This window comes from Schistocerca piceifrons, chromosome 3 (genome assembly GCF_021461385.2).
Source record: "Schistocerca piceifrons isolate TAMUIC-IGC-003096 chromosome 3, iqSchPice1.1, whole genome shotgun sequence".
NCBI lineage: Eukaryota > Metazoa > Arthropoda > Insecta > Orthoptera > Acrididae > Schistocerca > Schistocerca piceifrons.
In genome coordinates this window covers 349,451,220-349,473,973 of record NC_060140.1, presented here as the reverse complement: position 1 = coordinate 349,473,973, position 22,754 = coordinate 349,451,220, and the positions used below count along the sequence as shown (strand labels likewise).

The 22,754-nt window shown below is 43.2% G+C and overlaps 1 protein-coding gene across 2 annotated transcripts in view; it reads right to left on the bottom strand.

Annotated features, from left to right (window-relative positions):
- Positions 1-22,754, bottom strand: part of LOC124788329 — a 200,032-nt gene that overhangs the window by 85,049 nt on the left and 92,229 nt on the right. For both annotated transcript variants that reach the window (XM_047255574.1, XM_047255575.1), the window contains one exon: positions 10,839-11,047. In XM_047255574.1, the coding sequence (XP_047111530.1) occupies positions 10,839-10,937 (99 nt within the window). In that variant the 5' untranslated portion in view covers positions 10,938-11,047. The remainder of the gene's footprint in view (positions 1-10,838; positions 11,048-22,754) is intronic.

Genomic DNA, 22,754 nt, shown 5'->3' with positions numbered 1-22,754 from the left:
AATTCATCTCCCAAAGGATGAGACTTTTTTGTAATAAATTTAAATGGTTTCATCTTTCTTTCAGCTGTTAGAATTTTATTTTACAACTCAAATTCCGGCTAAAATTCTAACAGCTGAAAGCAAGACGAAATCATGTAAAGAGTTTGTAAAAGCTGTGGACCCAAATTAAAGGAAAGTAACTGGTGTGGGTCCATGTTAAAGGAAAGTAACTAACATTTAAATTGTTATCGTAACAAGAATAACAGCAGGTTAGCCATCGTCTTTGCCAAGTATTTTGGTCGTCACTCTGAATCAGTATTCGAGGTAATTAATCATTTCAAAATGTCCTGTATGATTTACGTATTGAAAACCTGTCAAAGAGCGTGGCAGTCTGTTACGGTCATACAACGGCGTTCATTCCGGACTTTTGGCACTGGTACCGACATTCGCCACTTGTCTATTTAATGAGAGGTCTTGCAGCACTGCTCAGGTGCTGTTCACGCCAGCTGTCGATGACAGGATATGACATGTTTGGCGAGTGCGTCGTATCATATTCGGCCCAGTGCTCACCTGAAAGCGCTACAGTGATCGTGATAAATTAATGTAGCGACCTGGTGCGAGAATAAATTTACATATATAAGGCTGAGGTGGTAGTCAGTCATGACAGCTCTTCAAACTTCGTCCTTTTATTAAAAATAGTCGTTGCGAAATTGCAGTATGCAAGACGCCCTCAGTGTCAGCAGCGGCACTCTGCAAGACACTGAAGAAGGAGCTACTGAATTCCGACACCAGTCTTACAAGCTGGTAAAGAGCTGTGCGACTGGCCGTGATTCCTTGCTCTAAAGTCTGTCGCTAACCCGGCTGTTGGCAAGTTACACAACTGCCTTAGAGAATTTATTCATAATAGTAGCAGGAAAGATATTTTAACAGTACTATGACAAAACAGTACGTACATAATTTTTCCTGCGGACTACTGTATTATTGACGTAATTTCTTCGCTATAGCTAGATGTCTGTTCTCATACCTCTGATGTGATAGACGTCAGAACATCATGAGGAGGTGATTAATTGATTTATTACGGTCCCTGTGATGTCACTTTTCCAACATCATAATATGAGATAACGTTTTAACCGGCCTTTGCACCAGTGAGCTCCTCAGATCAAACTAGTCGGCCTTCATCTCCAACAAACTGCAAAGTTTACTGGTATGGTCAATTACAACGAGAGTATCAATGCGTACGTAGTGTAAAAAGAAATGCACGAATCCCGGATATCTGCTGGAAATTTGGTGATCAAGAACTGAATTTCCGAAAGGGACAGGTCTCTTTAAAAGAACGGTGAATCACTGAAAACAGGTGTTTCCGTTCTGAGACTCTTTGATGTGAGCATTGCTTTTTCTTGTTTTGTATCGTTTCACTGGAAGCAAATTCTAACATTTACCGCTTACTCTGTTAGAATGAAAGATAAACCATCCTAAACAAAGATCGATTGTCGTTTAACAACGCATTTCGTAACTGGATTACATTATTTAGGATGTTTCGTCCTTATAATTGCAATAATGTAAAGTTCGCCTGCTTATCTAAGGCCGCTAATGCATCCTTCTGCACTGCGGCTGCAGTCGGGGTTAGGCGTTTCGAATCCAAAGTAAATATTTTCTTCATTATTGTTTGGCCAGCAAAGGTAGAAGAGTTGGAGGCGTGATTTCTTTATCACCAAATTTACAGGTGTTCTCGATTAAATTCCACATCACTTCACACTGTGTAATGGAGTCAGGGCATGTGACACTTCCGATGGTGATCCCCCCGTCTGATGGGGCTAGACACAAGTTGGGCAGCCCTGTCGGTGCCGTTAGAGAGGAGTTTGCTTCTTTTTGACTTACATCAACAACACAAACCGACTCTCCGTTTCACAAGCATTAATCACAGACACCCACATACACGCTTCGTAGAAGAAAGTTACTCGACGCGTTAGGAATAAAAATAGCCGTTCCGATTTAGGCAAATGAGCCACTATATGACATCACAGCCAACAATGCCAAACATTGATATAAATGTAGGAGGATGAAATGAAGTACCTGCGAATTCTGTGACTCGGTAATTATATTCTTTCGGATGTGTTACGATACGTTTCAATGGATGGTGGAAAGCACTCCGGAATTCCCCTTTGTTTGGTCGTGTTTCTTTACCAAAGTTCGGTGATAAGCGCTCATCAGGTCAAAGAGAGCGGTACCTCAGGCATCCTCCACGCATTTAACTCACTCAAGTAAGATACTTATCCAGAATGAGATTTTCACTCAGCAGCGGAGTGTGCGCTGATACGAAACTTCCTGGAAGATTAAAACTGTGTCCCGGACCGAGACTCGAGACTTAAGATAATTATGTTTGATGGAAGTCAATCTTATTGAAATAACATGCCGGGTACAGATGCTAAGAGTTGGAGACGTGAGTTCTTGATCACCAAAGTTATGGAAGATGTTCTGGATTAAATTCCATATCACTTCACACTGTTTAATGGAGTCAGGGCGGTGACACTTCCGATGGGGATCCCCTCGTCTGATGGGGTTAGACACAAGTTTAATGTGACGAATGTCTGGAGTTAGGCAGTGCGATATTTGCCGCCAATACTCGAAGGTAGTAGCTCTTAGGACGAAATTTGGATTCAAGATTCCTAAAGTTTTTTCGAAATGAAAAATAACGTTCTCCATATCGTTAAGAGAAATGAAAATTTATGATTTACTAACGAGGTTTGTTAGCAATGGATGGGGATTACATGTAGCCTACAGGCTATCATCATAATGTATTATAGCAAATTTTGTTGGTTCAAATGGTTCTGAGCACTATGCGACAACTTCTGAGGTCATCAGTCGCCTAGAACTTAGAACTAATTAAACCTGACTAACCTAAGAACATCACACACATCCATGCCCGAGGCAGGATTTGAACCTGCGACCGTAGTGGCTGTTCGGTTCCAGACTGCAGCGCCTAGAACCGCACGGCCACTCCGGCCGGCGCAAATTTTGTGATTCCCTATTTGTGTATGGGCAGTGTTGAACAAAGTCGAAACATCTCTGTCACTGAAACTTTCGGATTCGATTCGCAGACCGACATAGTTTTAATCTGCCAAGTAGTTTCAAAACTGCTAATACTCCGACGCATAGTAGGACATTCGTCCCGCAAAGAGTCCGCTAGGTTGCAGACATAAGCTATCTTCTCCGCATTATACTTTCTTCCAGTAATGGTAGTCCAGCAGGGTAGGCGGGAGAGCTTGTGAGAAGTATGCAAAGTGAAGTGCGACTGTGCGGGAGGGCTGTGGCTAGAGCCTAGATAGCTCAGTCAGTAAGGGCGTTGGCCACGGAAAGTCAGGTTCCGTGTTAAGTGCCGAGCCGGCACACAGTTTTAATACACAGTTTTAATTTGTCAAGAAGTTCCAAATCAGCGCACAGTCCCCTGTAGGGTGAAGCATACGTTCTGGAAATTACTGTCTCTATAAAAATGTTCAGTAAATATTATTTGCCGCCTGACCGTCTACTACAACCTAGACTGCTGCGTGCTAATATGCAGTCACTAATATAAAATGCCAGTTGTTTTATCGAAATATTGGTAAAGTACCACGAATATATGTTCAAAGTCGTCTTTCCTCCGTTTACACTTACCCTTTCTTCCTGTTTCAGCACCTGCGAGAGAACCGCAATGTTGTGTGATGGCTTTTATATAAGCTATGTAAAGCAGGAACCTGTCACAGCGGAAATTCCTGTGTACTTGTTCGTGACTCTAATCTTTGCCTTTCACGGAAAGCGGCTTCGAACGCGTTAGAGGTAAGAATCTGAAGTCACCCAGCACTTCGGACCTACTGATTCACAATTCAAAGCGTCTCTCCTACTTAACCTACAGAATTAGCATCATAGGCCGTGGTTACACCTTCCCCTCACCGTGCCCCTTCTCTAAAGGATATTCCAGCAAGCTGCGGAGGATATTTTCTACGGTCCATGGAAAGTAAGTAGAAGACGAGTCTGCTACCAGAGTGAAGACCTGAGCGGCACTCTGACGCCTATTTAGATCTTTCAGTGGTAATAACTTCGTCTACGAAAAGGCAAAGCTCCGGTTTGAAGACCCTACTCTGCAATCGATTTCGATACGTTCACGTACGGAGTCAGAAGAGACGGATCGTGCGAAAGAATTAGTACCCGTCACACTTTGCGAAGAACAATACGACAAGCATTCAGTAAGTTTACGCCTTTGACTGCAGCCACATTGGCTAGGCGACGCTACTACGCCTGTCGTGGATAAATGGTGTTTCGTACTGTTACCAGTCACGTGGTGGGCGGGGCGGGAGGATGTTGATAGTGAGGAGGGTGGGGATAGGGACCAAATGGGAGAGGAGGTGGAGAGAGTGACAAAATGACATTCACTGTTGTTGCTGTTATTGTTGTGATGTTGGCCTGCATTTTGGAGATTGCCTCTGTTGGACACATGATTATAATCTGGCTTCAGTTAATATGTTGCACCAATTACTTGTTATTTCCTCTGCAAGTAGAGGTCTATCCAACGCCACAACAAAAACAACAACAATAACAATGGATGGCACTCCCTCGCAACCCACCCCCCTGCCCAACCTTCGCCACGCCTCTTCTCCTCCCCAACACTACCCCCACCAGTTTCCCTATTTTCTCACAAGTGATAATGTCAAGGTTGCATAATATATACACTTATTAACCAGAAAGTCGTGACCAAAGACGTACCATCGATATGAGACCGTCCAAGCGATAGCAACGTTACCTGGCGAGGCATGACTGCGAGTCACACATACCCACGGTACATGCAGTGTCAGAGTGCTGCCTGTGTGTAGAATGGGGAAGGCACACTATCTAAGTTTGACCGAGGGCAGGTTATGATGGCCCAGAGGGAAACCGCTCGATCTGGCCGTTGTTCGAGGAGTGCTTTGGTAAGTGTCTTCAACACATGGCGATAGCAAGGTGAAACCATCTCCAGACGTCATGGGGCTGCGCGGCCACCCCTCATTACAGGTGTCAGACATCGTAGGCTGGGCAGACTGGTAAAACATAGCAGGCGGTGAGCTGCGGCGGAATTAACATCAGACTTTAATACTGGGCAGTGTAAAAGTGTGTCTGAAGACACACCCCTAACGATGGGTTACTGCCACCGACGACCCATGCACGTGCCAATGTTACCACCACGACATGGACAACTACGAGTGAAATGCTCACGTGATCTTCGGCACTGAACGTTGGCGCAATGTCAGAACGTTGCATGGTCTGAGGAATCCCGATACGTTCTTCATCATGCCGATGGGAGAACGCGAATCCGTCGTCTTCCAGGGGAACAGCTCCTTGACATCTATACTGTGGGAAGGAGACAAGCTGGAGGCAAGCGTATTATACTATGGGGAACATCCACGTGGGCATCCACGGGTCCATCGGAGCTCGAGCAAGGCACCGTAACGGACATCGTACACTGGTTGCAGGCCATGAACACCCTTTCATGACGGTCATGTTTCCTGACAGCAGTGATATTTTTCAACAAGATAAGGGAGGCACGTCACAAGGACAGGAGTGTGATGGAGATGTTTGAGGAATATAGTGGCGAGCCCCAATTGATGTGGTGACCCCCTCCCCCAACTCGCCAGATCTGAAGCCGATCGGAAACATCTGGGATGTGACTGAACGTAGCGTCAGAGCTCATTGCCTCCTGCCCGAAATTTACGAGAATTGCGTGTGCAGATGTGGTGCCAACTCCCTCCAGTGATTTACCAAGGTCTCATATCTTCCATTCCATTACGGGTCGGCTCTGTTTTTGTGCCACAGGTGACATATTGGTTATTAGGTAGGTGGTCACACTGGGCTAGCTGATCATTGTAGCTTCCTTAAATTATCAACTAATTAACGTGATATTATTTCAACTTTTGTTTTCATATGCAAGCAATAAAATTGCCATATGATCAGAAAGACGTGATTGAAGCGCGCAGCAATGGGAGAGTTAAATAAATAAAGTGGATGGCAGTCGCACAAGACAAATAATTTAAGTACACGTCTATCACCTACCATGGCTCTGGCTCTGAGCACTATGGGACTTAACTTCTTAGGTCATCAGTCCCCTACAACTTAGAACTACTTAAACCTAACTAACCTAAGGACAGCACACAACACCCAGCCATCACGAGGCAGAGAAAATACCTGACCCCGCCGGGAATCGAACCCGGGAACCCGGGCGTGGGAAGCGAGAACGCTACCACACGACCACGAGATGCGGGCTATCACCTACCATGTTTGTTTACGTTATCTATCAGTCTCTGCCCGAACACAGTGCGTTAGTTTCTGGTGTCTGGTCCAACCTTTGTTTCTGGTGGAGGATAAATGAGTGGGTTTTTATTACCTGACATAGGTACTCATTCATACGAAGCATGTTGAACTCTAATAAGAGGCTACCAGATTTGGTATCAAACGCATTTTCTTAAATTTTTCGTATGTCTTAATGGATTGGTTTAAATCACACAACACAGGAGGAAAGAGATTTTAGTACGCACTCGCCTAAACCATTTGTGTGCATCCGGAACTATTTTGTAGCCGTGAACTATCCTACGACCACAAAGAATTGAAAATCAAGATTTACCTACATGCAGAAGTATGCACATCAGTATGAATGTAAGAAACAATATTCGTGTAAAGCAATCATTCTGTAATAGAGATAGCGAAAATAATAGGCAGAGACATTATGCAATGAAGTAGTTGGTCTGCTGCTCTCATTCATTTCTCTACAGCAAGCGTTCAAGTCCAACTGAAAAAGATAATTGATTATTTGATAAACTCGCTGCTAAACGAAATTAAGTAAAAAGTTGCACTAAGTAAAATATGTACTACTCTGATTTGAACAAATAACGTAGAATTCTTAAACGAAGTATAGTGCTTGATTTCAAGAGGAGATAATCGCGACAGTTAAACAAAGTTGAAAGTTGAGAATTAGGTACCTGTTGATCGAGTTTCCACTTTTAATGTAGCTGTTATGAATTAATTAATGAACTATGCTGGAAGGAAGATATTTGAGTTATGAAGTAAAATATCTGAAAATTTTATTTCGATTTTCGTACAGCACGAGACAAAACGAAATAGCCATCAATTTCAAGGACGTTTGAAGTACCGCCACGCATAGCGACCATTGTCTTACAGGAGTGAAATGCTATTAGCTTTCTTCTATCTGAGAACCAGCTAGCAGTTGCAAGAGGTGCAACAAATGGAGGTGCAGGTAGGGGCCGGGAGGAGGTTACTTTAAGCGGAATCTGAATCAACGTGGGCCTTGGTCTTTTAAAGGTCAACGACTTTCGGAAAAAGTTAAAGAAAGCAATTAATCGAACACTTACCATAGTTTCAGCTCCTGTAGATGGAAATGGTATGTTAGAGTCTGAGCGATTTGTGCTAAAAATTTACCGTTTGCAATGCAAATCATCTTCATCGAACATTATAAACATTATTTCTACAGAGTACTCATTCCTAATTTAAACAAGTGTTTTAAAAATATTTCCACCATTTAAAACTGTTCTGTATAGCTTGCTCGCCTGTCTAAATGCCAGGGCACCCTAATTTATACAAACGAGAAAACGCAACCTGATTAAGTAAGAATGTGCTCATTTTCACGTTTTAGTTTTTTCATCTTACCTATTACACGATTTTACCATACATCTTTCATACTGCAAAAGGAACTAATTTTGCTTCCGGCTGAGATTGGTGTTAACATTAATGAAAACTTTTTTTTAGTCCTACCAATAGTTCTTTTTTAAAAAAAACTGCTATCAGTTTCTAAGTAGAAATTTTTCAGTGAAACAGAAGGAGTTGTCCACTAGAAATGTTTTGTATTTAAAACTTGTTTTGCTAGTTGTCAGTCATTTCATGTTATTGGGCAAATGACAAAAATATTTTTTGCTGCATGTTGACCTCCTTCCTGAATAACAGACGGCTTTAATTGTGGGTAATTAAGGTCATTTTCGCTCTAGTGTTGTAGGTATGGACATCAATGTTCGTCTCAAATTGCGATGGGTTATTTATGGCCAATTTCAGTAACGAATATATGTATTGTGACGGCGCAGTTACAATGCGTAGCTTCTTGAAGAAGTACCTACTCCAGTTTAAGTTTTGATCAATACGTACAGCCAAAAATTTGGAGGATTCTAGCCTTTTTGTAGACTCCTGCTCATACACTACATCAATTGTTGTTACGAGTCTGTCCGTTGTACAGAAATGAAAATAGCGCTTGTTTTAGGTTTAGGGAGAGCCCATTTTCTTAGAACCACTTAGTAATTCATTCTAGCCTTTTTACAGACTACTGCTAATACGTTACATCAATTGTTGTTACGAGTCTGTCGGTTGTACAGAAATGAATATAGCGCTTTTTTTAAGTTTAGGAAGAGTCCATATTCTTAGAAACAATAAATCTTTGTGAAACATCGTTTGCTATTTGTTCTGTTGACTCTGGTGGGATTTATTATAACACTAGTGTCGTAAGCGAAAAAATACTATCTCTGGTTGTTGAATGTTAAAGTGGGCGGTCATTCGCATATATCAGGAAAAGGAATGGACCAAAAATTGAACGCTGTTGGATTCCCTTTCTGGTTTGTCGCCAGGCACTACAATTTTCTTCCCTTCCAAACTCGGTTGGATTATTCAGTCTAACATTTTGCATTCTATTTGTTACGTTTAATTTAAACAAAAAAAATGGTTCAAATGGCTCTGAGCACTATGGGACTTAACATCTGAGGTCATCAGCCCCCTAGAAGTTAGAACTACTTAAACCTAAATAACCTAAGGACATCACACACATCCGTGCCCGAGGCAGGATTCGAACCTGCGGCCACAGCAGTAATTTAAACCAGCTGTGTGCAGAGCCACCAGTTCCGCAAAACTTGACGTTTTCCAAGAGAGTAACAGGCTTTACACAATGAAATAGCTTGGAGAGACCACAAAAAAATATCAACCAGTGATGATATATTATCTGAGGCTTGTAACATTTAGGCGTAAGCTATAGGGAAAGACGGGTAATACGCAATATGTTGGAGAGTCCACAAAAAAATGAGACCACAAAAAAATATCGACCGCTGATGATATATTATCTGAGGCTTGTAATATTTAGGCGTAAGCTATAGGGAAAGATGGGTAATACGCAATATGTAGAGAGCCAAGAGGGAATAATGAGACAGGATGACCCAGAACGAAGTGCACGGATTGAAAGGGGTGTAAGACAGGGATGTAGTCTTTTGACCCTACTATTCGATCTGTACATCGAAGAAGCAATGACGGAAATAGGAGAAAGATTCCAGAGTGGAACTAAAATTCAAAGTGAAACGGTATCAATGATAAGATTCGCTGGTGACATTGCTTTTCCTAGGTTAATGTGAAGAAGAATTGGAGAATTTACTGAATGGAATGAACAGTCTAATGAGTACAGAATATGGATTGAGGGTAAACATAAGAAAGACGAAATTAATGAGTAGTAGCAGAAATGAGAACAGCAAGAAACTTAACATCAGGACTGGTGAACGCGAAGCAGATGAAGTTAAGGAATTTTGCAACCTATGCAGCAAAATATCCCACGAAGGACGGAGCAAGGAGGACGCAATAAGTAGACTATCACTGTCAAAATGGACATTACTGGGCAAGACAAGTCTGCTAGTATCAAACAGAGACCGTAATTTGAGGAAGAAATTTCCAAGAATGTTCGTTTCGAAGCACAGCATTGTATGGCTGTGAATCATGGACTACGGGAAAACAGGAACAGAAGAGAATAGAAACATTTGAGACGTGGTGCTAGAAAATATTGTTGAAAACTGGGTGGACTGATAAAGTAAGGAATGAGGAAGTTCTCCGGAGAATCGGGAAGGAAAGGAATATACGAAAAAACGCTGACAAGAAGACAAGAAAAAGGGACAGGATAGTAGGACATCTGTTAAGACAACCCGGAGAATATTTCTTGATCGATACTGTGAAACAAATCTCTTCACCAACTGCGACATGGTCGCGTATACAAACAGTGATCCAATACTGTCAAAGGTTTTTTATTCCAGTCTTTGATCACAATATGAATTCTTTAGACGATGACCGGTTTCATTCCGTAATGACAATCCTCATAACTTTTTTACACATGGTGTAGAAAAGATCTGAGGATGGTCATTACGGACTGAAACCGTGGTCATCGTCTAAAGAATTCATATTGTGATCAAAGACTGGAATAAAAAACGTTTGACAAATCTCTTCTACTGCAAGCTCTTTTGTTCTACAATGCATTCCTTAAGAGCTGTGACCACTTGTTCATCTTCGCTACTTTGAAACACAACTCTTCTAATGGACAAGCGCGTATAACTTTTAAGGTATGCATTTTAGAGCACATGTTTAGTGGACATTATTTTCTTGTATTTGTCCATACTACAACTTACCAAAATATGGAAAGCAAAGAGCATACAGTATAAGAGAATTGCTTCAAATGGCTCTAAGCACTATGGGACTTAACATCTGAGGTCATCATTCCCCTACACTTAGAACTACGTAAACCTAACTAACCTGAGGACATGACACACATCCATGCCCGAGGCAGGATTCGAACCTGCGACCGTAGCAGCCGCGTGGTTCCGGACTGAAGCGCCTAGAACCGCTCGTCCACAGCGGCCGGCTAGAATTGCTTCGCAGAATCGAAGATCGAGAATTGCTCATAGATCTTAAGGAATGCGTTTTAGAGCCCATGCTTATTTTTTTTATTTCTAATGATCATTCCCGTAGTATCCTTGAATATTGACCATATATATATCTATAAAAACCCTGCTGGAATCCATGGTGTACTCGGAGTGGTTAGTGGAGGTACTCACGAGCGTGGCGGCGAGCCCGGCGGCGACGGCCCACCCCCAGCCGCCCTCCGGCGCCGCGCCGGCGGTCCTCTTGCTGCTGCTGTCGGCGCCCGCTGCCATTTGCCCAGTTGTGCCGCCGCTGCCGCTGCCGCCTTCCGAGCGAGTCCGCCCCGCCGACTCAGCGCCGCCGCGTCCGACCGCCACGGATGTAGACTGCAGGCCAGCCCCCACTACAACACACGCAGAGGGTCACACGTGACGGGACGGGGCGGTCTCGTGGCCGGCCGGCCACTGCGCATTGCGTAACGGCGGCACCTCCACCAACACTACCGTACATCGGTACTGGGCCTCTTTATGTAAGGAACCTGTCCGTGTTGTATACTCCTAGTAGTAGCTACTAGTGCACTTGTCCTTCGTCGGTATTTCAGTACTCCTTACTGATCAAAACTGGTAACTATGCCGACATATTAAAACACTGTGTGGACTAGGACGAGAAAAGGAGGAGAACTGGGACTGACATCCAATTGACGACGAGATCATTACAGAGGCGAACTAAAAGCTCGTAAGGAGGTGTGGAGACAGGATGCCAAGGAGAATCAGCCGTGTCCTTTTCAAAGGAACTACCGAGTGTCCTTCTTAGAGGATCAGTGCCCTAATCGATTCAGGGAAACCACTGGAAGCCCACATCTGGCTGGCGTGGCCGGGAATTTAAACTGTACTCGTCCTGAATGCGAGTCAATTGTTGTAGCCACTGTGCCACTGCTTTCGCTAGCTGAAATGCAACACACATAGTCGCCTTCAACTACACTACTGCCCATTAAAATTGCTACACCACGAAGATGACGTGCTACAGACGCGAAATTTAACCGACAGGAACAAGATGTTGTGATATGCAAATGATTAGCTTTTCAGAGCATTCACACAAGGTTGCCACCGGTGGCGACACCTACAATGTGCTGACATGAGGAAAGTTACCAACCGATTTCTCATACACAAACAGCAGTTGACCGGCGATGCCTGGTGAAACGTTGTTGCGATGTCTCGTGTAAGGAGGAGAAATGCGTATCATCACCTTTCCGACTTTGATAAAGGTCGGATTGTAGCCTATCGCGATTGCGGTTTATCGTATCGCGACATTGATACTCGCGTTGGTCGAGATCCAATGACTGTTAGCAGAATATGGAATCGCTTGGTTCAGGAAGATAATACGGAACGCCGTGCTGGATCCCAAAGGCCTCTATCAGTAGCAGTCGAGATGACAGGCATCTTATTCGCATGGCTGTAACGGATCGTGCAGCCACGTCTCGTTCCCTGAGTCAACGGATGGGGACGTTTGCAAGACAACAAACATGTGCACGAACAGTCTGACGACGTTTGCAGCAGCATGGACTATCAGCTCGGAGACCATGGCTGCGGTTACCCTTGACGCTGCATCACAGACAGGAGCGCCTGCGATGATGTACTCAACGACGAACCTGGGTGCACGAATGGCAAAATGTCATTTTTTCGGATGAATCTAGGTTCTGTTTACAGCGTCATGATGGTCGCATCCGTGTTTGGCGACATCGCGGTGAACGCACATTGGAAGCGTGTATTCGTCATCGCCATACTGGCGTATCACCTGGCGTGATAGTAAGGGGTGCCATTGGTTACACGTTTCGGTCACCTCTTGTTCGCATCGACGGCACTTTGAACAGTGGACGTTACATGATGTGTTACGACTGTGGCTCTACCCTTCATTCGATTCCTGCAAACCCTACATTTCAGCAGGATAATGCACGACCACAGGCCCTGTACGGGCCTTTCTGGATACAGAAAATGTTCGACTGCTGCCCTGGCTAGCACATTCTCCAGATCTCTCACCAACTGAAAACGTCTGGTCAATGGTGGCCGAGCAACTAACTCGTCACAATACGCCAGTCACTACTCCTGATGGACTGTGGTATCGTGTTGAAGCTACATGGGCAGCTGTACCTGTACACGCCATCCGAGCTGTGTTTGACTCAATACCGAGGCCTATCAATCACATGTCAGTTATAGTATAATATATTTATCCAATGAATACTCGTTTATCATTTGCATTTCTTCTTGGTGTAGCAATTTTAATGGCCAGTAGTATAGTACAGTACTGTTCATAACGAAGCAATCCACGCGCGACTCACTACCCATCTTCCGAGATTCAGTGCTGCCGTTATTTGTATCTCCGAACTGTCTTTCGCGCCCTTACTTGTCCACCGAGATATGCATTGTAGGTTCCGTGGAGTTCAGAAAGTTGGAGACAGGTACGGGAAGAAGCCAAGCTGTCAAGGTAGGTCATGAGTAGTACCTAGGTAGTTCATATTGAGATCCTACTAGACTGTGGCTTTACTTGTAGAAAAACGTCGTAACAAGTCCATTTCTAGCGTAAATGTGGGCCCTGCGCTTTTCGATTCGTTAGATAACCTGTTCACCCAAGACTCCTCTTAAGCGACCATATTGATCTCGATATCAGTACTGACACCAGATCAACACAGGTTGCTCAGAAGCAGTACTACTGCCCTCATATCATCCCCCACATCCGGCCTCTAGATTAAAGAAATATGCTACCACTCCCAGTCATATAAAATTGTTCAAAGTTTCGTGAATACTTGTTGGTGTCTCGTCTTTTGGTCCCTTGTATTGGCGTTTTCGGTCATTGGCATATAAAGACGAGCGCCAACAGGTAACACACCTAGAAACTATTACAGCATTGTTACTTAAAATAAAAGAACCAAAGTGTATGAATTTTCTCGCCAACATAACTTCAACAAATTCTGAATTGAAATGTGTAATAAATGACTTCATTGAATTACGAAGAACAGGCGACAACTTGAGCTACTCCAAACTGAGGACAGTTCGTCCAATGAGTACCAACATCAGATGGTGTGCAGGAATAGCATTAGCTTCCTTAGCCTGCTTCGTCTCAAGCCCATACTGAAATTGTGATTTTCAATATCGGTGTCAGTGTTTTGTCAGTGGAGATGCAGTAACAGCAGAATGGACCAGGACAGCTTAGTGGCTTCGAATGTGGACCAGTCATAGAATGTCTGAGTAACAAATCCATCAAAGACACTTCAACCCTTCTAAAGCTGCCAAAGCTGACTTTTCGTTACGTTGTTATCAAATGAAACACAACAACTACAGCTAAATCAAAAGCAGGCAGACCTCATATGCAGAGAGACAGGAGCCGTCGAGCATCGCGAAGTGTCACTGTAGAAAACCAGATGAAATAAGCGGAAAGGATACCTTGTGAATTCCAGAGTGCGCGTCGGAGGTGAAAAGGATTGCTTCCAGCAGTGCAGTAGTACCTCATAAGCAACACATTTCTGTGGTAGAGTGGTAAGCTAAGCTTGAGGTGGTATAAAAAGAGACGACGCTTGACGTTGGATGACAGAAAACCAGTCATTTGGAATACTGAACCACACTATACGCTGTGGCAATCTCATGGAAGGGTACGGGTATGGTGAATGCTTGGAGAAATTTGCCTGCCATCATGTGTAGAGCCAACATTGAATTAGGGAGAAGGTCATATTATGATAAGGAGGTGTTTTTCGTGGTTAGGTCTGGTCCTCTTATTGCAATTACGAAAACGGTACATGCGGAACGATACGAACACATTTTACAACATTATGTACTGCGTACGATAGAGAAACAGTTCGGAGACGATGACTGTTTCTGGCAGCATGACAATGCAACCTGTCATAAAGCAGCATCTGTGAGGCAGTGGCTTGTGGACAATATCATTCCTGAAATGGGCTGCCCTGCCAAGAGCCTCAACCTGAACCAAATCGAACATCTTTGGGGTACATTAGAACGCTGACTTGGCTCCAGACACAAGTGTCTAACACCACTACCTTGTCTAGTTTCAGTGCTTTACAAAGAAGATTTTCAGACACCACACTGAAGGTGTCTCCTGCAGCGGTCAAGCTGTCATTAAGGCGCAGGGTAGACAAACCCCATATTAATGTCTGCTAATAGCTGTCTGGATACTTATGATCAGAAAGTATTCATTGAAAGATTATCGGTATGTATGCAAAGGATCCTATAGTAAACCATGGGAATATAGTGAAGAACACAAATAACCAAACTAATAAAAATGTTCTAGTGGTATACACACTTGACTCGCTTTAAAGAAGAGATGGGTTGAACGTTGCCGAACCATCCACTTCCTCAAATTACGTCAAATGGAGGGATCATCCCTCGTCCTGTCCAAGCTGGAGTAGCTTCTCTGATGACCCTGTCATTGATGGGTACTCAAACCTTAATCTTAATCTTACATTTATGCAGTGATGATGATGTGTTAGCATCAGATACAAGGCTGACCTCCTGTAGGGCAGTTAGTAGCATATTACTAACAGATGGCGTGCCTCAAAAAGTTATACAAATTTATAAATTTATGTTCTAAATATGGACTGATTAATAAGACAGTCCATTGTTTTACTTTTAACTAGCTATTACCTGCGGCTGCTCTCACGTGTCAGTACTTCAGTTATGATGACTGATGGTGAGTAAATAAGCTACGGGGTTGTCCATAAATTTTTGCATAGTATTTTTTCTTCAACAATTCTTTATTGAACATAATAAGAATGGTGTTCCATCTACACACAATATTTTTCCACGTAATCTCCATCCAGTTTTGTGGCCTTAACTCCAGCGCGAAACAAGGGCGTGTAAGCCATGTCCGTACCATTCCCTATCCCGTTGGCCGAGCCAGTGCTTCACTGTGTGAATCACCTTCTTATCGTCCTCAAAATGTCATCCCCGAAAGGCATCCTTTAATAGCTCAAACAAGTGGAAGTCTGAGGGGCTAGGTCAGGGCTGTAGGGTGGATGGGTTAACACTGTCCAACCTTGTTTTGCAATGTGTTCTGCAGTCCTCAGACTTGTGTGCGGCCTAGCATTATCGTGTTGCAGCAAAAAATCTCCTGGGTTGCTGTGGTGCCGAAGTTGCCGGAGGAGCTTCCTCAGTTTTGTTAATGTGTTGACATATGGTTCTGAATTAATGGTACCGCCTCTATACATCACATCAATGAGAATCACACCGACACAGTCCCCGAAAGCGGTCGGTTTGAATTTTTTTCTTCTGTGGGGAGTGGGAATAGCGCCATTCCATCGACTGTCGTTTTGTTTCGGGCTCAAAATGGCGAAACCAGGTTTCATCACCAGTCACAATCCGGGACAAGAAGGCCTCCCCCTCAGCTTCAAAATGTTGCAACAAATCAAGACAAAAGTTTTTTCTGTGCAATTTGTGATCCGCCTTGAGAAACCGCGAGAGCCATCTTGAACACTCTTTTGAATGTCCAAGAGTGCGGATAATTGCATCCATACTTCCTTTGCTGATTGGTAGATGCAGCACCAACTGTCCTCGTGAATGACAATATCAGCCCGCTGCAGCATGTCAGGTGTGATAGCCGTGGATGGTCTCCTCGACCGCTGCAAATCGCGGAGCTCCACCGAACCGCCTTCTGGTGTAATCACCGCCCGTGCTCAGCGACTAACTGTACTTCTGTAGACAGCAGATGCTCCAGAGACTTTTTACAAGTGTTTGTGAATGTTCTCAATAGTTCCTTTCTTTGCAGTGATAAATTCAATGACCGCACGTTGCTTGTAACGTACATCACGCCATTTTGAAGCTGTCCTGCAGCCACACTATCTGTCGGAAGTGACCGAAACTTGGCGCACTCATTCAGGAGGCTTGAAATAATACATACGTAACGTTTCGCATTCGTAGAATTGTTTTCGGCTGAGGAAAAAACGCGGTGCATTACTTTCTGGGCAACCCTCGTACTGTACGCGCAGTAATAGCGGCGGCCCTCAAGAGTCTGTCTGTGTTGATGTTACATCCTCCTCTCCCGCCTCCCAAGCTGTCGAAACGCACGATGCGTTGGCAAGCGCGGCGTCGCTACCCAGCAGTGCATACAGGGGCGCATGGGCATGTGCGAGCATCTGTACGTCATGCCACTGACTTAGCTATACATTATACAACAAGAACACTAGACAAAAAATGGTGTGGAAGTATGGATTAAATACAATGAAGACCGTATAACCAATGTATTCATTACTTCGAATCGTATATCTTAGCACATATTAACGAATAAAATCAGTTTCACAAATATCAAAGTGTAATATGTACAGCTGACACACTGTATGGTGCGAATGTTGTTACCGCTTGACAGCGGGAGCTACACTAGCGCTCCAAGCGGTGAGAAAGCAGTTACCTGCGATGCAAGGACTGTTTGTTTTTAGTTATTTTGCTACCTAATTAATCACATAATTGTTATGTTTTGCGTTCTATGAATTAGTAAATTACCAAGAGACATAAATTATCGTGAAAGAAACGTAACAACAGCCGAAACCCACTGATTCAATTACATAATCTACAACTTACTTACGAAGAAAAACTTTCGAAAATCTCTATAATTCCAACTTACTCCACTTAAAGCAAGCTAATATAAAGACAAATTTCATGCCTGAGACGTCCCCTCCTGCCCGAGGTTCGAGTCCTCTCTTGGGCGTAGGTGTGTGTGTCTTTCTTAGCATAAGTTAGTTTATGTAGTGTGTAAGTCTAGGGACCGATGACCTAACCAGTTTGGTCACTTAGGAATTCACACACATTTGAACATGTTTCTTGCTTGAGAACCACATATTTCTTTTATTATCTGTTCGTGTTATTATAGAGACTTACCTTGACACGTAAAACTTTTAGTGGTATCTAATGGCTCGCCCATTCTTACACTTACTCGACTTACTAATACATGAATAATTTTGTAAATGTAGTTACTTTTGCTTCAAAAGCTAATATATTGAACATGTTTGCCGTTTGTGGTTCATATGTAGCAACTATTGTGGATTTGGTTTCTTCTGTGTTGCGAAACAGTTTTATTCCCTTTAATGTTTTATTATCACGTCTGTATGGGTCTCCCTTCAGCTTAAGGAGTGGCGTGCTATTTTGTACGTTAAATAATTTAGTTATTCATTCCGTACAGGTTTCCTACGTTCAACACACACTGATGTGGATGAAAGTGTAGTGAAGAAAAATTCGCGTTGTTAGGTAGATATACGACGTCTGCCTGCAAAAGGTCAGGTTTCCTGGAGTTTACTAGCTTTTCTTTGTTATTAAAGGAGAATGATATTTTTCAGTAAATATCTGCACATTACAAGAGAATCGGAAGTAAACTGTCCTGTAAGGTGCCGTTTGATACCTCCCACGGTCCTCAGGAAACTAAAGAATGACAAATGTGCTGCCACTTTTCAGTTATTGTCAGTTTTTATTGCACTACATACGCTATCTATTGTTACTACGTTACAGATCGACAAAAACTATAATATTGGCGCTCATGCGATATTGTATTCGGAAGTGTCGCTTGCTGGTCGCTGGGCCCGCCGTTGTCGCCGTGGTTAACAAAAAACAGGCGGAGTGTCGTGACTAGTATGTCTATGACGAATATGAATAAGTTCAAAAGTCAAAGAGCAAATAGTTTTCTCAAAGAGAAAATATTTTTCCCCAATTCGTATAATATTCTTCAAACCAATAAGTATCTTGCAATATGCACCCTTCTTCCTCAGGGCTCAAGCTATTTTCATACCAAATTTCATGGAAGTCGGTTTAGCTGGTTAGTCGTGAAAATGTAACAGGCAGAGTTACTTTCGCATTTATAATATTAGTATGAACAGAACTTTCAACTACGTTATCTTTTTTTGTGATCCGATTTTGATGAAACTATACGGTGCCTGAGCTATACTCAAGTTACCGGTGGAAATCCCATGAAAATTCGTCTACTAGTTTTGGATATTAGCGTGTCCAAACAGACAAGCCGATAGACACGACAGTTATACACATTTGTTATTAACATAGAAAGATGTGCGTTTAGCGCCATTCGTACTCGAATAGAGCACCAGGTAGGCTTCCTCAGAAGACAAAAGACGGGTGAGTACTTTGAAAAATCTTACCAAAACACTGATTTTGCAGCCAGTAACACGAACACTGTTTGGTAACATGTAATTCTGAGATATTTGTATACTTTACGCGACACTTGTAATTCGTGGAAGTCGGAGTACGTCGGATTGTGAGATTTCAGTTAATTACTTCCTTTTTTTTCAATCTGTTTTGCTGACAAATTGTAGGATTGTGTTACCACAGACTGTTACTTATTTGAATGTAAACGTACTTGATGGGAGACTGCTGAATTCAATGTTTTATATGAAAGAAACAAAGTCCAAAAAAAGGTCAAAACAAGTATGTTTGGAGCATTGATCGTGAAATCATGTTGGCTGGTCTCTTAGAAGTATTTTTTTTTAATTGAGGTTGGTCCCGTTAGCCTCTTCGAATACGAGCTCAAATTCTGAGATCTGTCGCATCCACTTGTCAGACGGCAGCAACAAAACTACAACTGATAGAAATTCTATCCTCCGTACTCTGAGACGAGTGTTAAGAGGGCAAAGTAATTCTTTCGACGATGTCCCAGTGCTTTACTATATACTGCAGCATGACGTGCAATAAAGGCCGTCCGAGGCAGTAGCTGTAATGGAGAGCGATTCAGAGAAAATTTTCAGAATGTCATTAAGATAATTTTCCTGATCACGCCGTTTTAATGGTGAATGACTTTAACTTGTCAGGCTTATATTGGGAGAGTCACGCTACCAAACCTGATGCCAAAGGCAGGTCTTCGTGTGACACTGTTCTGAATGTCTCGTCCGAGAATGATCTCGAGCAGATAATTAGAGAACCAATTCGACAAGGTAACGTCTTAGACCTCCTAGCATCAACCAGACCTGAATTTATCGAATCAGTTAACGTAGAAGAAGATATCAGTGATCATAAGGCTGTGATAGCAACGCTGATTACGAATATTGCAAGGAATTTGAAGAAAGGTAGAAATATATTTTTGCTTAGTAAGAGTGACAGGATACTAATTGAAGAGTATCTGTGTAGTCAGCATCAAACATTCAGTCCTGCCGAGAACGAAAATGTGAAGGAAAAACGGAAAAAAATTGAAAATCATCGATCAAAATGCATGAGAAAAGTATGTTACCTTGCAAGATCATAAGGGATGAGAAAAACTTGCCGTGATTTAGTAGTTCCGTTAGAAAACTGCTGCGTAAACAAAGAGAGATTCATCACTGATTCAAGAGAATTCAAAATCTATTTGACAAACAAAAGCTGAAAGAACCGAAAATTAGCGTAAGGACAGCAATGAGAGAAACGTTCAATGACTCTGAAAGTAAAATTTTGTCAAACGATCTGAGTAAAATCCCTAAGAGGTGTTGGTCTTCGCACAATAATCGGTTCTAAATCCTCCGTTTATTCATTCAGTGACCATTCTGGCAGCGAATGTGAAGACCGAAATGCTGAATTCGATCTTACGAAATTTTTTCACATTAGGTGATATAACAAGGTCCTTCCTTTCAGTCATCGTACCAACCTCGAAATGGCAGATATTGAGATAACCGATCGCGGAACAGAAAAGCAACTATGGTCTCCTAGTAGTGAAAATGCATCAGGACCAGAAGAGAAACCCAAAAGATTTTGCGAAAGAACTTGCTCCCCTTCTAACAGTAGTTTCTCGTAAATCGTTGGAGGAACGGAGGGTACCTAGTGACTGGAAAAAAGAACAGGCCATTCTCGTTTTCAAGAATGGTGGTAGGACAGATGCACATAATTATAGACTTATATCGTTCAAGTCAATCTGTTGTAGAATTGTAGAACGTGTCTTATATTCATGAATTAAGACGTTTTTGCGGAACGAAAATCATCTCCGTAAAAACAGATTCCTCAAACAGAGATATTGCGAAACTCAGATCGCTCTGGTGCTCCATGTGATCTACACTGACAAGCCAAAACATTATGACCACTGCCGAGTGCGACGTTGGATACAACCTGGTGGTGTTGCAGGCACGTGACGCGGTAAGAGAAGTATGTAAACGGAGCAGACACGGACGGGGGACCACTCTAGCGAAGATATCGGCTGAAAATGGGGAAATCCATTGAGATAAGTGACTTTTACAAAGAGCAGATTGTTATCACGCAGGGCCTATGAACGAGTATCTCGGAAACGACGAAGCTGCTCGAATGTTCACGTGCTACTGTCATGGGCATATCCGAAAAGAGGTAGGGCAGCGAAACTACCACTAGGCTTTAAATTGTTGGACGTCCACGACTCTTCAGAGAACGTGGGGTTCGGAGGTTTGTCTGTTCTGTAAAGTAGGATAGATGGTGATCTGTAGCAACTCTTCCGAAAGATCACAATTCTGGTGCAGGCACAGGTGTTTCAGAGCACACACACCGTCCATCATTAGTTGTTGAACATGGAGCACCGCAGCAGACCACCCCTACGTGTTCACATTTTGACCCAATGATATCATCAATTACGATTGCATTGGACACGGGGCCATTGAGATTCGACCGTCGATCAATGGAGATGTGTCAGCTCTTCGGGTGAATCACATACGCTAGGTGGATGGTCGTTCGCACAAACGTTGTCATCGAGGTGAACGGCGCCTGGAAACGTTCAACCGGCCCGTTATTTACACGAACTACATGACCTGTGCGTAGTTATCTAAGGCCACGTACCTCCACAAACCTACATTCAACTGTCGGATCCCTGATACGCAGAATCAGTGATGTATTTCGTTCCAAAGACAGACAAACAAGCTCTTAAGCGGGTGTTCATAATGTTTTGGTTCATCAGCGTATTTGTTTATCGGTGTATAGCCCGGTAGACAATGGCAATCAGGTAGATGCCGTGTTCCTTAACTTTAGCAAGGCATTTGACATATTCTCGCAATGCTACTCGTACTTAGAAAATACCGAGTATAGAACTAGATTTGCGACTGGACTGAAGATTTCCTTGCAGACAGAACTCAACAAGTCGCTCTTAACGGAACAAAATCTACAGATGTAAAGGTAATATCCAACGTACCCCAAGGAAGTTACCGTTTACAGTGTACATAAATAACGTAGTAGAAAGCGCTGGAGGCTCTTCATGACTGTTCGCAGATGACATGGTTGTCTATAAGAAAGTAACAATGCCAGAGAACGGTATAAATTTTCAGAATGACCTGCAGAGGTTTGATGACTGGTGCAGGCACTGCCAGTTGACCCAGAGCAGTAAATAAATGTAACATACTGCGCATATCTAGGAAAAGAAATCCACTACTGTACGACTACACTGTTGATGACAAATTCCTGGAAACAGTATCTACCGTAAAATATCTAGGAGTAAGTATCCAGAGCAGCGCGGGATAGCCGCGCGGTCTAAGGCGCTCAGATTTGAGTCCTCCCTCGGGAACGTGTGTGTGTGTGTGTGTGTGTGTGTGTGTGTGTGTGTGTGTGTGTGTTGTCCTTAGCGTAAGTTAGTTTAAGTCAGATTTAGTAGTGCGTAAGCTTAGGGACCGATGACCTCAGCAGTATGGTCCCATAAGACCTTACCACAAATTTTCAGATTTTAAGTATCCAGAGCAACCTTAAGCGGAAGGACCACAAAAAACAAATAATAGGAAAAACAGATGGCAGAATGAGATTCGTAGGAAGGTCCTCGAGGAAATGTAACTCATCCACGAGAGAAGTGGCTTACAAGGCGCTTATTCGACCGAGTCTTGAGTACTGTTAATCAGTCTGAGACTCTTATCAGTTAGGGCTGGTTGAAGAGATAGATAAGATCTAAAGAAAAGAGGCACGTTTCATCGCTGGGTCTTTTAGTCCTCGCAAGAGCGTGACAGAAATGCTCAACAAACTGCAGTGGCAAACGTTGCAAGAAAGGTATCATGTAGCAGGGAGAGGTTTACCATGAGCATTTCGAGTGAACACTTTCCGGAAAGAGTCGGACAGCATAGCCGTGCGGGATTAGCAGAGCGGTCTCGGGCGCTGCAGTCATGGACTGTGCGGCTGGTCCCGGTGGAGGTTCGAGTCCTCCCTCGAGCA